Consider the following 14,687-nt stretch of genomic DNA (forward strand, 5'->3'; position numbering starts at 1 on the left):
CCTGCCCCCGGCCCTCCCGCTCCCTCCTCCCTGAGCCCTCGGCTTTCCTCCCTCAGGGTGGGCCGGGGGCAGCAGGTAGCAGGAGGCAGGCAGGTGTGCCGGGGCGTAAGAGATTTCAATTCTTCCTCTTTTTTTTTATTTTTATTTTTTTTTAAATTCGTGGCTGCTGCTAGCATAGCTGCCAAGAAAGCCTAATTGTTGGCTCAGCTAAGATTTAGAGCACCCCTTGCACCCTTTTGTAGTAGCAGTGCTAATGCATCTCTTTATATATATTTTTAAAAATCTAGGCTGTGATAAAACCAGACTCCCCACAGAAATCTAGGACACCTGTGCAGAAAAGCCTTGGTTCTGGAGATGCATCTTATCCTGTTTGATGTTGTCTCTGGAAAATTCAGTTTGTTGTTTTTTAAGATGCAATCATGTATATATAAATACTGACCATGACTAGACTTAAGGCAAGAGAAATAAATTCACTTTTACTAATAGGGATGTTAACTTTCCTTTCTCTGACTTACAAAATATAGGTTGTCCATGAATTATTCACGTATTTGTATAACATGGTGCAGATTAGATAGGTTTACCTCTGAGGATTACTTGAGTATTTTATACTTTCAGGACAATATTTAGTTCTTAATTAAATATTTTAATTACCAGATGACAAACACTTTATTCTGAGCTTTACAATGACATATTCAGCATTTATAGAAGAAGCCTTAATTAAAATCACCCTAGAGACAACTATAAAGGACAGGAATAATCAGAGTAGTGCTTAGAATGGGATAACTACAAATAGAAGTGGTTTTTACCATCCCAGTGCGGAATTCCTTCACAAATACCCTATACCCAGCAATCCAGACTTCAAGTGAAGGAGTCTTTAGCACTCTGGAAGCGAGCTGAGCTGAAGTTGTTTCTCTAGGCTCCCTCTGTAGTTGATGGGATGAGAGAGGAAATAGTGCTGGGCAAGCTAGCGTAGCCATTTATCTTCTTTCTTGAGGTGCCTGTCTTTCTCTATTCACCATAAAAATAGCCTAGAGGATTAGTTTAGCCTTGGACACTTTATTTTTAGACAGTTGAAGCTAGCTCAGATGAATTGTAAGCTATGAGTCCTAAACTTCTGGGTCTCTTTTAGGTTAGTGTCCTCCTGGAACTGTTGGCATATTCCTTTCTTTAAGAAATGGGTATTACGCCACCAGGGACTAAAACTGGAGTTCAGTTTGCACACTGATAGGCATTTGAGCCTGGAGTGAGCTCTGTCTGTTGGACTTCCTTCCTGGTATATAGTTCTTGTGATCCTGTCCTGGGAGTCTATGACAGCAGTGATTGCAAGCTGCTGCCCAGCAGACTGACAAAAGGGCTGACATTAATCAGTGTAGTAGGAGTATATTGAGCTGACAGGGCATAGAGGCAAAACACCCACAGCTACCATTTTCCCCGTTATGTGGCCATGGTCATCCTCAGCATAGCAGTGGGATTCTTCTTCTGGAGTAACATTTTGTGTTTGGTGTGAATGCCTAAAATCACAGCATTTGTTAATGAAATAAATACGAGTATCAGCTTGCTCATAATGTGTGTAGATTGACAAACATAAAGCTTTAGAGTGCACAACGTGAGTAAGAGAGTCTTTGACTGGAAGAATTTGTAGTCTGAATATTCAGTACTGACAAACAGTGCAAGGGGAAAGAGGCAGGAAGATGTGAAGTAGTTTGAGCAAGAAGATGCGCTTAGCTGGTATTTGAAATATCTTAGCTCTGAAAGCTGTAACCTATGCAAGGTACCTGTCGATGTACATCTGGCTCCCTCCTGTGCCAAATATCGCCGGAAAAAGTAATTAACCTCAGATTCCCACTAAGACTGCAGACTGGATGTAATACTTGTTTCACAAGTTACTATATGTCCCAGTGGGAATAATGTGGACAAAACCTGTAAATTAGGCATTGGATGCCTGATTTCCTGAGTCTCTCTGAAAATCATAGCTTAGTTTCCTGAGTAGAACGACAGAACACAACTAAAGGACGGAGTGTAAAAGGGACTTGTTGCCACAGCCCTGTTAATTGGTTCTTTCCTGATGAGATATTTGCCTTTTTCTGTGTGTGCATAGATGCACTCCTCTCATCAAAATAGTCCTCCTTTCCCCCCCCCGCCAGGAATTCAGATGGTTGGTATTTTCTGTTGAGGAGTTAGTGAAGAGTAATGGTAGGAAAAAGCACTGCATAGTTTGTGGGATGCGGGATGAAGGAACAAACTAAGTGTGTGTGTACCTCCTCCTGATAGCTCATGGTATTTTGTTCCATTTTTTGACTAATTCTTTCTAGTTCGGAGCCAGAAGTTCTGTGAACGGACATGAGGGCATTTTGGATGATGTCATTTCAGACCAGTGGGAGAGTATAGACCTGAGTCAGATCTTGCAGCCTGATTTATGTTGTCCTGTTCAGCTGAATTAGTCTCCCTCTTCTGGAAAGCCCAGGTGGTAGTTCACAGAAGGGAGAAGGAAGCTCTCATTTAATGTGTTTTAGATTTGGTGCAGGGATTCCCAAATTGTGTGGAACGTGCGGAAGCTTCCGTGCAAACGTACATGAATGTGACGCTATTTTATTGGTGAAGAAATAAATTTGCCAGCAGCCTTTTCTGGCATGTGGCTGTAGCAGAGCTTGGAGGGATGGCAAAGCCTTCTTAATTTAGGAGATGGAGGGGATTGCCCCCGCTCCCAACACTGCCTGTGGCCCCGCATGGAGCCAGGGGCTGCTACCTGACATGGAACAACACAGCCTTTTCCTGTGTTACCTGTGACGGTAACAAAGCAAACATTTGCAATCACTTTAAATTAAGAGATCTCAGGAGCTAAAATGCTATTCATATGTGTGTACATGTCGATCACTTTAAATTAAGAGATCTCAGGAGTCATGAGCTAAAATGCTATTCATATGTGTGTACATGTCTGAGCACTTGCTTACTTTTGGGAATAAGGCAACTATCATTCTTTAATTTTAAAACTGGGACCTCAGAGGTTACTTTTGGCAGAACAAGAGGCACAATCCGCATCTCCTGTGTGGCTGACTCCAGTCTTGCTGCTTTTAAACATGTGTGCGCATCAGTGTTTCTTTGATGTACTTATTTGATCTGTCTGTAATGACTGGACTCCGTTTCTTTTTCAGGACTAGAATAGAATCAAGATCACTAATGTTGTACTGCAGTTTAGCAGTGGGGTCAAACTGCTTGTAAATTGTTGATGCCGTCTTTTATTGCATTTAATAGTTCAGGGAGAATAACAGCCTGTTCTTCAGTGCAAATGTTAGAAAATGGCTCTACGGATCTGGCAAGGCCCAGAATGAAACCTCTGTTTCTCCAACTTCTCTCTCACTTTTTTTTTTCTTTTTAATAGCTTATGCTGTTTGCAGTGTTAAAAACTAGACTTAGAAACAAGATTATAAATGTTTTGAACTGCTGTTGATGAGATAACGAACAGCAGAACACAAGGAATTCTCAGGTCAACTCTTTGTCCCACATTTCTGTCCTTCTGCTACAATTCTGAAAGTTTGAGTGTGAAAAGGGATGGGTAGGCTAACCGAGTAGAAAGCTGTAGTTGAAATAATCCATGGCAGAAGCAGAGGAATCATAATGCTTGCTCCAGTTCTTTGCAGTTGTTGTACTGCTCAAATTTCTAGCCTTGTACGTAGGAGTAGCTGTCCAGGCAACAATACTATGCAATGTAAGGTCATAGTAAATGTGATGCATGCAAAACACAAGAGACAAGTGGCCACTGCTTGTTTAGTGGAATTTTTTAAAAAAATATTTTTTATTGCACCTATGAAGGTCATATGTTTTAGTTGAAAATATTTAAGGTAAACATAAATATAACGTAGGTTTTTGTGCCTTATGACATTAGCTGGTATGTAAGGAACCAGCTAGTTGTTCATAACATTGCTCTGAAAGTTTGTGATACTTATCATTAGGTAAAGGTCTTGAAAGGTGGTGTACTCTTTCAGGAGCTGTGGCCTCACTAATGTGAGAATTGTGCTGCAAAGCTGAAATGGAGGTGTCCTGCTTTCGTATTATTCAACAACTAGCTGGCTTAGGGTCCTATCATGTCTTGGTTAATTGTTAATCATCTTATAGTGAGTTATGTTCATTTGCAGCTACCACTGAAGTTATTGAGAGTTTGCCTAAGTAGGAAGCGATGAACTAGACTTAAGCTGGCAAATGACTAATGGTAGTAGTACAGTTAAGGAAATAACCTTGGAACTTAAGACCGTCCTTGTTTTATACTAATGGATGAGTGATTCTGAAGGGTGGTGTACCAGCCTGGAAGTTTCTGAAGTTCTTTCTTGCCAGCGAAGCTCTTCAGTTCCTAGAAACAGCTGCCTAACTGGTGCAGGCTTAGGGCCAAGTGAAATGTGTCCAGATGTGGTGGAAGTGGTGTACTTGTTAACATGATTGCTTTTCTCCAATTCCATCCTTCTTATTTGTGCTGAGCAGCAGAGGCTTGAGGCTTTACAGACCCCCTTAGCCATTTTTCTGCTGTGAAATGGAAAAAATGGAGGGCTTGGCTGCTGCTTCCTGTCAGCAAAATGGACTGAATTCTGTCCTCTCACCTTCCTGCTCTGTACCACGTAGTGCAATTATGCAACCTGTGTACTAGGACTAGAACTTCCTTAACGTTGTGGTGTATCTCTGCTGAAGAATTAACATAAAAAACTTAGGTGTTTTTCTTGCTTGGTGTTCTTGTGGCTTTTTTGCCGTGTGTTCTACAGATTATTTTTTTTTTGTGTGTGTGTGTGTGTTTCAACTATTGGGAACAGTTGGGAAGAGGAGCATCACGATTTCCGTCTCTCCTTCCCTCTTTTTATGTAACTTGTCAGCTCTTCACAGAGACAAGGTTGAGAACATGAACTTTAAAGGCTTTAGGAAATAGAACACAAATAATTAATGCACACTTAGTTCTATTTTAATCGTATTTTTAAGTCAGGCTAATGATATTTAGAGATGTGGCTTGAGATTTTGTTGTTTTGATTACTTCAGTTGGCAAATATGTATAAAATGTGCTGAAAACAGTTAAATACTTAAAACTAAAATTTTAACCATTTTCTTCATGCTTTGGGATAGGTTAAAATTATTAGATGTAAGGGAGGAGAGCAGACAATGGAATAGGTCTAGTACCTGCTGCTTCTTGCATGCAATTCTCTGACCAGAGCTGCACTGGCTTCAAGGTCTTTGAATTTGCTGAGGGAAGGAGGGAAGAAGAGAGGAGGGGAGGTATGGATGAACTTAGCCTTCTGGCTGGGTGGCGCTATACAAGATTTTTTGATTTTTTTTTTTTTTTTTTTTTTTTTTTTTTTTTTTTCCAGGAGGTCTTGACAATATTTTAGTCATTAAAATACCAAGCAACTTTCACCTTTATTTTGAGAAGATACTGCAGTCACTTGAAATATCTAATTCCTGTTACAAGACTTTTAGCTAGGGAAATCTTCCTTATTGGGAAGATACCCTAATGCAACACCTTTGGAAGGATCTATCTCTCTTTCTACAAAAGTCAGATGAGTCATCTCAGTCAGACAGTGGGTTTTGAAAGAAGGGTAGATAAAACAGAAAATAAGTGTTATATTTCAAAATATGCTGAAAAATTACACGGAATATATAGGGAGAAATGTATTGTTGTGTGCTTCATAAAAGACAAATGAGATTCAGGATGGCAATTCAGAGTCTTCTTAAGAAGTCAGCATGAGTCAATTTGTTCTCTGCCTTTTTTACTTTTTTTTTAATACAGATGCTTTTTTTCTTCATAACATTATAGTAAACAACTACAATTCTATAGCTGTATGTTTTCAGATGCAGAGGAAGAACAGAAACATAACAGCATAGCAGGCAAAAAGGTCTTGTTTAAAAAGTAACTGTGAGAAGACAGTATTTCTGGCTTTACTTCTGATTTTGTTGGAGAATAAGGTAGTAGCATACTGTGGCTGTTCACCACATGCACTCTGGGCTCAGATCTTTATATCTGAGTATGCCCAAATGTGAAATATGCCTGAGCTTTAAGACATTAAATCAATTCTGTGTTTAACAGAATCACAAATCTTCTCTGTTATGCAGCCTTTTTCATAGACTTAAAGGAAGTGGTACATAAGTGAAAAAAAATGGATCCTGTCATGTCCAGCAAATCAGTTTTGACACATATTTCAAAAAGTAAATACCAGTTAGCATTGCTTATGCTGCAGTGCCACCCAGGTCATTTCTGGTAGTCCAGAAACACCAACCACAGACAAAAATGTAAAAAGATCAAATGCTTCATCCCAGGAGAGACCTGCCCTTGGTAATGAGTATTACAATCTCTTCACTTGGTCTGTGATGGAACTGCTCATTTGTGTTAACTGAAATGTTCAGAGCATGGACTAGCTTTATGATATTGGTAGCTGTGATAAAGTGATTAAGATTTTATGTTTTGCTGAATTTATTACAACTGATGCAGATAGCTGGAAGGCCAGACATATTCTTATAACCTGAACGGAATTAGTTATGCCCAATGAAAACCGTTAGGGCTGACATTGCTGCATATGCGGAAATCCATGATGTCACCAGGCATATTTTGTGCCGTGGTAATATAGCTGAGCTCATTGTTGAAGAATCACACGAAAAAATAAAAGAGACAGCATTCAGAAGAATGTTGCTTAGGTTGTGGATTTGAGCCTGCAGCAAACAGGACGTGCAGCTTTTGAAGCTGCCCATACAGGTTCCACTGTGTTCACTTAAATGCATAGTCTTTGTGTGCGCCAAAGGTGTGTGTGCTGTTTTTCCCTTGGTTCTGTTCTTTTGCAGATTGATGGGGTTTGCTTAAAAAGGGCTGTTTAAGATTTTGTTTTGCCCTCAGCATTCATTATGTGGACGCAGATCTTTCCTAATGCACATTACCCAGCTTTTGTACTGAGGGTAGAAGGATTAATGTCCTCTTCAGTTTTTCTGTCTGGCCTCTTACTCTTGTGTCTGAGTTTTTTGCCGAAATGAATAAATTAATTTTCACAATGCTCCTGTAAAACGGAAGCCAACTGTTCTTTTCTTATATATGAGGAACAGAGGCACATAGGTCTTAAGGACCAAATTTGAAATTTATAAGGCCTGTTTGTCTCTATGAGGCATATATATATAGTGTTACATGTATTCAGAGCACACCCTCCATTAACTCATATGTTGTTTATCAGCTGCACTGGTGTCTCTGTGCCCATCAAATCAGCTCAAGTGATCTCTATCCCTTGAGCTAATGGATTAACTGATAGCAGCTGGAGGCTGCCTTTCTCAATATTGAGCTGGACTAGAAAGGAAAGGGAGATTGCTGATGGGTTTCACATTTATTTGCAGATGGTAGTGAAGGAAGGTTTTGGTATCTTGAGTACCTTTTCAGGCCTTTGGCCTCTGCTCTGGTAGCCATAAATGCTTCTGTGCTTCCCCCAGCTGTGACCACTTTAGCCTCATCCCATCTATTCTGTTTCAGACCTCGCCACGTAGTTGTTTCCTGTTGTTTACTCCAGCTAGGTAGTGTCTGCTCCTCAGCCTCCTGTCCTAGGTCCACTTCCCTGAACCTCCTCTCCCCCCTGTAGTTTTCTTACCAAGCTATGTCCAGCTCAGCATCTGATCTGTCTCTTCTCTTGGTCCATTCCTGTTTGTTCCCTGCTGCTGTCAGCCAGTATCTTCACTAGTTCATAATTCTGGTCTCTGTGTTTTCTGAATTAGCTTGCTTACCCTTTTTTTTCTCCTGTTCCCCTTCTCTTTTCTCCCTCTTTCTGCTTCTGCAACCAGTTTTTGAGGGGAGTTCACAGCCTCCCCAGTTCTCAGTTCCTTTTCCTAAACAATCTCACTTTCTTACACCCAGGTTTCCTCTTTCCAGTGCAGCCTGCCATCACAATTTTCATTTTCATTCAGTAGCTCTTTGACAAGAATGCATGAGGACTTCTAAAAAAATATATATAGTCATGTAATTACATTAGATAGCTTCTTCCCTCCACCTCCTAGAATGGTAGATGTGTAATAGAAATAGGTCCCACATAGCCCACAGCATTGCAGAAGTCCAGCTGGAGTGAGAGCTAATCCCAGTCTATATTGGACCGTGCCTGGTGTCTAGAATCTGTGAGCAGTTTAGTCACTAGCATCCAGAAAATCTGTTGAATGTGTATGAACTGTTGTTTTTCAAAGACTTACAATTTGACCACATTGACTCGTGAGTAGAATCGTCTGGATTTGATGAACATTTCTAGTAGTAACACTAGAAGGCGTGAGATTAGGCGTCACTGTGTATTGCTTGGCCAGGTATCAGGAAGAAAACTTTCACCCCTCGTTTATGTGAAGCAAATATGGTAAGTATAAATATTGCCTTCCTTAAACCATCAGCTTGAATGCCTATGGTGGATAGTATTAATTACTACTGAAAGTAGTATAGTAGATGTGTTTTCATTTTATATATATACTGAAGTGAGTTGGGAGGAATTTCTGAAGTAAAAAAAAAAAATCTTGACTATGCTAACAAAACAGAAATGGTCTGTGGCGTTGAACCTGTAAGCACCTTCAGATGGCAGACAAGCACACATGAAGGCAGAAAGATCACAATAAAGAATGCTTCTTGTCAATAGACGGGCAAATGACAAGGGACAAAATAAGTCATTATTTTTGTAGCCACAGGAGAAGTGGAAGCTGCCAACAGAGTGAAATTCTGTTACCTTTCTGTTTTCTCATTAGGTACATTGAAGAAAGTCCGTCTCTGAGACGTATGACTATGATGAGGGAAAAGGGAAGGCGACAGGCCATTAGAGGCCCAGCATTCATGTTCAACAACAGGGGCACCAGTCTTACGGCTGAAGAAGAGCGCTTTCTAGATGCAGCGGAGTATGGGAACATACCTGTGGTGCGCAAAATGCTGGAGGAGTCAAAAACACTGAATGTCAACTGTGTTGACTACATGGGCCAAAACGCCTTGCAGCTTGCTGTAGGGAATGAACATTTGGAAGTGACAGAACTTCTATTAAAAAAAGAGAACTTGGCACGGATTGGGGATGCCCTGCTGCTCGCAATCAGCAAGGGCTACATTAGGATAGTGGAAGCAATTTTGAATCATCCTGGGTTTTCAGTAAATAAGCGACTGACTCTGAGCCCTTGTGAGCAGGAGCTCCAGGATGATGATTTTTATTCCTATGACGAAGACGGTACCCGCTTTTCTCCAGATATCACTCCCATAATTTTAGCTGCCCACTGCCAAAAATACGAGGTCGTGCACATGCTGTTGATGAAAGGAGCAAGGATAGAAAGACCTCATGATTATTTCTGCAAATGTAATGACTGTACTGAGAAGCAAAAGCATGATTCTTTCAGTCACTCTAGGTCAAGAATAAATGCATACAAAGGACTGGCTAGTCCGGCTTATCTGTCGCTCTCCAGTGAAGATCCAGTACTCACTGCTCTAGAACTCAGCAATGAACTTGCCAAGTTGGCCAACATTGAAAAAGAATTCAAGGTAATGGTGTTTTGGTCTTTCTGTCTGTCTTTGTTGTTGTTTTAAAGTTGCTGCTATGTCATGATGTCCTTAGATGCTTGAAATTATTTCCTGTGTGTTTACTTTTTCAATTGCAAATATTTTCATGTATTTATTGCCTCTTTGTTCTTGATTTTGAGTTTTCAATATATAAGCCTTTAAAAAAGAATTTTTAATGAAATGAAATTGCTTTTGCACCTACTGCATAGGGAGATAATTGGAAAAAGGGACAGTGCATATTCTGATAACCTTGCAGCAGATGGAAAACAGTTTTGGTTGCTGTAGCAGAGAGAGAACGGTTTTAGTTACAAACACTCAGTAGCCTAAATGCAGAAAGCAGAAACATTACACTTTTCTTGAGCATACTGCGGCATTGACCTTATTCCCTCTTTTTTTATTTGTACTGATTTTGAATGATGTCTCCAAATTGTTAAGAGCACAGAAAGTGGTTTTTTTGATGCATCTTTTAGAAATGTCACTTGTTCAAAACCAGCTGTTAGACTGGTTACAGATGTAGGTTCTGTTATCTGTTTTTGACCTGTATCTGGTTTAGTATGTCAATACCCTGACTCTTCTATGTATTTCAGCTTCTCCATCAGACAATTAATGACTTAGTTAACTGTTGCCCAGTGCTATTTTTTAATGATTTTGCCATTCTGTTGAATACCGTAAAAAGTACAGTAACACCCAGCTTCCCCCTTGCCCTCCCTGCCCAGCTAAACCCCACAAAAAATCAAACCCCAGTAGACTGTGTGTAATAAGAAAAGCTTGGCTCGGGGAATGACTGGTTGTTCTCAATGAGTAGTGATATTAACAGCATTGAATCTAGTTTTAGCAAAAAATGTAATGGGGTTCTGCAGGGTCAGTGTTGGGTATCACTTGTTTGTTTAATATCTTCATAAATGATCTGAGAGAGGCAAAAGATGCATTAACCTTTTCAAACAACAGTAAGCATTGCTAACACTGTGGAGTACTCAGAAGAAATGTACAACTACCTGGAGAAATATAGGTAGAAATTAATGAAGTGAACTTTACCAGAAGAGGAAGAAACAGTTTTAGACTCCTGAGAAAGAATAGCTCCAGATATAGCTGAGTGAGTTAAAAATATAATTTAAAAATTAGATTTTGGTGCTGAGAAGGATTCATGTATTATAGCAATCACTAATAAAGTGTAAAAGTCAGCTTAAACCTTTCTTTTCCTTCCTTTGCTGAAGGAACCCCTTCATACCGTGCTGCATATTGTGTAATTCGGCAAATGGATTGAGTGCTTCCTCAATGTATGTATTCAGGAGTATAGGAAAAATGTCAGATTTTTTTTTTCCTCTGCTGAAAAAGTACTGAACTGGGAAAGCTCTTTGAGAACATAAAATTGAAGAATTAGAGAATTTTATCATATGCACAGAGCCTGTTGGCTTGTGTGCTTCACACAATGAATTGTGGTTATGCGCCTCATTTAGAGAACGTTGTAGAAGGTTAAACCTCTGATGTGTATAACCCACTCCTGTTTATCGTTGATTCTTTTTCAACTAGGCCAACAACCTGAGAGCCACAGGGTCTCCAGAATCATCTGCCCAAGTTGGAGATTTATGGGGTTTTTGAATAACATTTCAGTGGTTGTAGATACAAACCTTTTTTTTTTTCTTTGTCCACCTCAGAAACTGTACCATCCATCTTTTTCTTTATGATAGTGCATACAAATTTTGTTCAGAAACACTGGTGGGCTTAGGGACTCAATTTAAGTGTTACGCAACTCCCTAGGAACCCAAAATGCAATCTCTGCCACCAAAAGCTAAATTAAGGCAAGCTATATCATGTTTTTTTATAAGGGAAGGATGTAGATGATTAGAACTGAACAGAAAAAAATTCAGGAAAAATATATATTCATGGGAAGCTCCCATATCATAGGTATTAATATCCTGAATACACATTTCATCAGAAAATAAATAGCTTGAAAGTTTGGAGGAGAAAAAATGATAGGTTTTGGCTGGACTTTTCATTTTAAACCAGAACTTAAAAAATTAGTTTTTAAAATATTAAATTGTCACAGAACAAAATATTCTGGTTCTCAATTTTTTCTTTTTTTTTTCTTAACTGTTTCGCCTTATTGATATTTTGGGGTGCATAAGAACCCAAGAAACCCACTATTTTCACAGATTTTGCTATTTTTGGATAGCACTTACATGGCTGTTAACCTTGCCAGGTGTATAAGGTAATGCAGTTTTGGCACCTACAGTAGAAATTGTTCCTGGCTCCTTGCTAGCATGGAAATTCCAGTTTCTCATCAAAAGCAAAACATTCCAGTGAAATAATTATTCTCGTCATTAACCTCGTATCTATCTCTTTTCCTTCTTCTGCATCTCAGGGCATTCTTTCTGTTTCTACCAAGCGTGGTAGGAAAGTTGCTTGTTTTCCTCTGGCACTGATGACTGTCTGCCCTTCCTGGGGAGAAGATGTAGTGAAAAAGGGAGGGAGGGAGGAAGGAGGAAAAAGAGGAGGCAAGGAATTTTTTAGCATCACCATTAAACCAAGTCCAGGAAGGGCTGAAAATGCGCAGCTGATGAGAAGACTCTGTGTTCCGCTGGGGCTGTGGGCAGGTATGATGGGGCTGCTCGTGGCGCGGATGTAATGCGAGATGCCGCACTGAGAACTGTAGAGGTAGATCGAGGAGAAAGCAAGCAGTGCTTCTGTGTCTTACAGAAGCCTGTTGTGAGAGTTTGCCACATTTGGTGTACATCCAGTTAGTAACTGTCTGTTCAGTGCTTTCTTTTCTATAGGTATGTCATCTGAATGTATTTTGCCAATAACTGTGTGCTTTGTCATATCCCAGAGGACAAGGCTTCTGGGTCTGACGTTGGCACTCCCTATGAGGCAGAATGACTGATAGGCTTCTGCTGCAGTCTCCTTTAGGATCATCACTGGAAATGCTTAAGTATGCCTATCCAATTCAACCTATAGCACAACACTGGGCAGACTTGTTTCAGGGTAAAGACAAATGGACAAAATAGTTCATCTCCCACAGAAAATGGGCGTCTGTTTAAAGGGACTTTTGATGATATTAATGATTTTTTCTTAGCATCTATGCCATGTTAAGGCCTGTAGCATTTCCTGTGCATGCTCACAGCAATGCGTTTCCTGGATGTGAAGGACTCCTACAGAAAATAGTTTTCTAGGTGGTTTTCCCACAGAGAAAGAAGTAGGGTGAACCTGTTTAAAAATGCCTGAGGGCAAAGCTTCCTAGTAAATGCTTGCTAAATTGAACCTTACTTCTTTTGCATATGCAAAGTCTAGTCTGCCTCTACCACTTATGATTCACACTAACCAATTCTGATGTTCACGTGCAAATCAGAGTTTGCACAAGCGTATTAGAAATAAGGGAAGGTGGCTTAGGACATTCATTCGTGACAGTCAGTTCCCCATGAACATTAAAAAAACCCCTTTATTTATTACACTGATTTTTATTTTTTTAATTTTCCCTTCAGAAGTAAGGAGAAAGGATTCAAAGAAACCAGGGAACCCTAATTTTTCCTGGAAGATACGAGACACGTAGCCAAAAATAAGTACTGAAAATTAGTAGAATCAGATGGGGAAACTGGAGCCCTAAAGACCATTTCGCTCTACTTCTTTCATACTCAAGCTTCCTTACTTCCTACTCCTTTGTGAAATCCATGTTTCAAGCTCCTGTTGCTCCTTTGCTCTTCTTCATCGATTTTACTCTAGTTTCTTCTTGACATTGTTACCCCTTTTTTTTCTTTGTATCCACTTGTCTTCTTCCCCTGTTTTCTCCTATTCAGTTCCCTCTTTGGGTTTCCTTTTTTCTTGTCTCCCTTCTAAGTGCTTGCCTAATTTTCTTTACTTCTTTTTTTGCTCGCTATCTTCGTCCCTTAAGGTTCTTTATTGCATTTTCTAATCCTGGTAAAGCATGGCTGGCTTGTCTGAACATGCTGGTGACTCCTCTTTAGGTCTTGAAATAAACTAAGGGACCAGCAGAGATTATCAGTGCCTGGCTGTCAAAGCAGCAAGACATCATTTTGGTGGCCAGTATAGCAGCATATCATCACTGTGGACAGGACAGGAACTACAGTATTTCTCTTACCTTCCTTGGTGATCCTAGTCTCTGTTCCAGGGATTGACAGCAGGATTTCAGATGAAGTCAGAAATTTCAGTTTGTTTTATCTGGTAGCAAGACTGCTACCAAATCGTAAAAAAAAAAAAAACAAAAAAAAAACCCAAAAAAACCCCAAAACCAAAAAACCCAACCCCCTTCACTCTTCCATACCTACTGCTGTCACACCAAATTTCAGTCTCTTAAAGCAGCCGATTAGATTCTCTCCTGTCAGGTTTTTAGGGGTGTTTTATATGTAGTGGAGATAATTAGAAAGAAAGCATTGTTGATGAAGTTCAGTGTCTGAGATGCAAAACCAGAATTCTGCTTCACTCTGGTAGTCTTCATCAATTTGGATGTTTACAAAGGCTTTTATAACCAACATGCCTGCTCAGTGTTTTCAAAGTGTATCAAATCTGCTGCTTTGATTCCTTTCTTTTGTTGATAAGGACAAAACCTGTTAAGTCAGAAAAAGTAATGGAGTGGCATTCTGCTGGCATCTGTCTTTGAGTGGTTAGAGATCTCTGAGGTGTACTGCTTTGTACCTGATAGACTGGCTAGGGAAGCACAGTCTGGAACTGTACCTTGTCTTAATGTAAAAAAGTGTTCTTTTACCATAGCTGGAGAATAATGTTTTCCAATCTCAGTAGCATCACAAGTACTTTGCAATACAAATATTCCCAATTTTTATGTTTCCTTGTTCTTCTGTTTTTAGCAGACCCTGGCCATTGCGGTTGCTGCGGGTTATTAAAGTTAATTGATATTTACCCTCCTCCCTGAGAACTTTAAAACTGTTACTGCACAGCGATGGGAGAATTTCTAGCAGTCAGAACAGCTGATGGAACTTTCCTTTGGAGTCACCGTAGAAAAAAAGCAGGACAAGGTAGCTAAAAAGCCATGTGATAGTCTCTGTATACGAGCTGAATACTGTCCTGTGTAAGCAAGCTCAATTCTCCCAGTGGAAATTGCACTAGCTGATACTGTGTCAGAATTTGGTCCATCATAGATAGGATCAAAAAGATCATAGTCCTGCTTTACATAGGATAAATCCCTGTTCCCAGTTTTGCTAAAAGCTCCTGC

General features: G+C 39.9%; 1 protein-coding gene across 5 annotated transcripts in view; it reads left to right on the plus strand.

Moving 5' to 3' along the window:
* TRPC3 (transient receptor potential cation channel subfamily C member 3) overlaps positions 1 to 14,687 on the plus strand; it is a 46,943-nt gene that overhangs the window by 1,424 nt on the left and 30,832 nt on the right. For all 5 annotated transcript variants that reach the window (XR_004842433.1, XM_009642233.2, XM_035897596.1 and 2 more), the window contains exon 2: positions 8,716 to 9,487. Coding sequence is in view for 4 of the 5 variants with exons in the window: in XM_009642233.2 (XP_009640528.1) it covers positions 8,747 to 9,487 (741 nt within the window). In the remaining variant the exon portion in view is untranslated. The remainder of the gene's footprint in view (positions 1 to 8,715; positions 9,488 to 14,687) is intronic.

This window comes from Egretta garzetta, unplaced genomic scaffold, assembly GCF_000687185.1.
Source record: "Egretta garzetta isolate BGI_Z169 unplaced genomic scaffold, ASM68718v1 scaffold467, whole genome shotgun sequence".
Taxonomy (NCBI): Eukaryota; Metazoa; Chordata; class Aves; order Pelecaniformes; family Ardeidae; genus Egretta; species Egretta garzetta.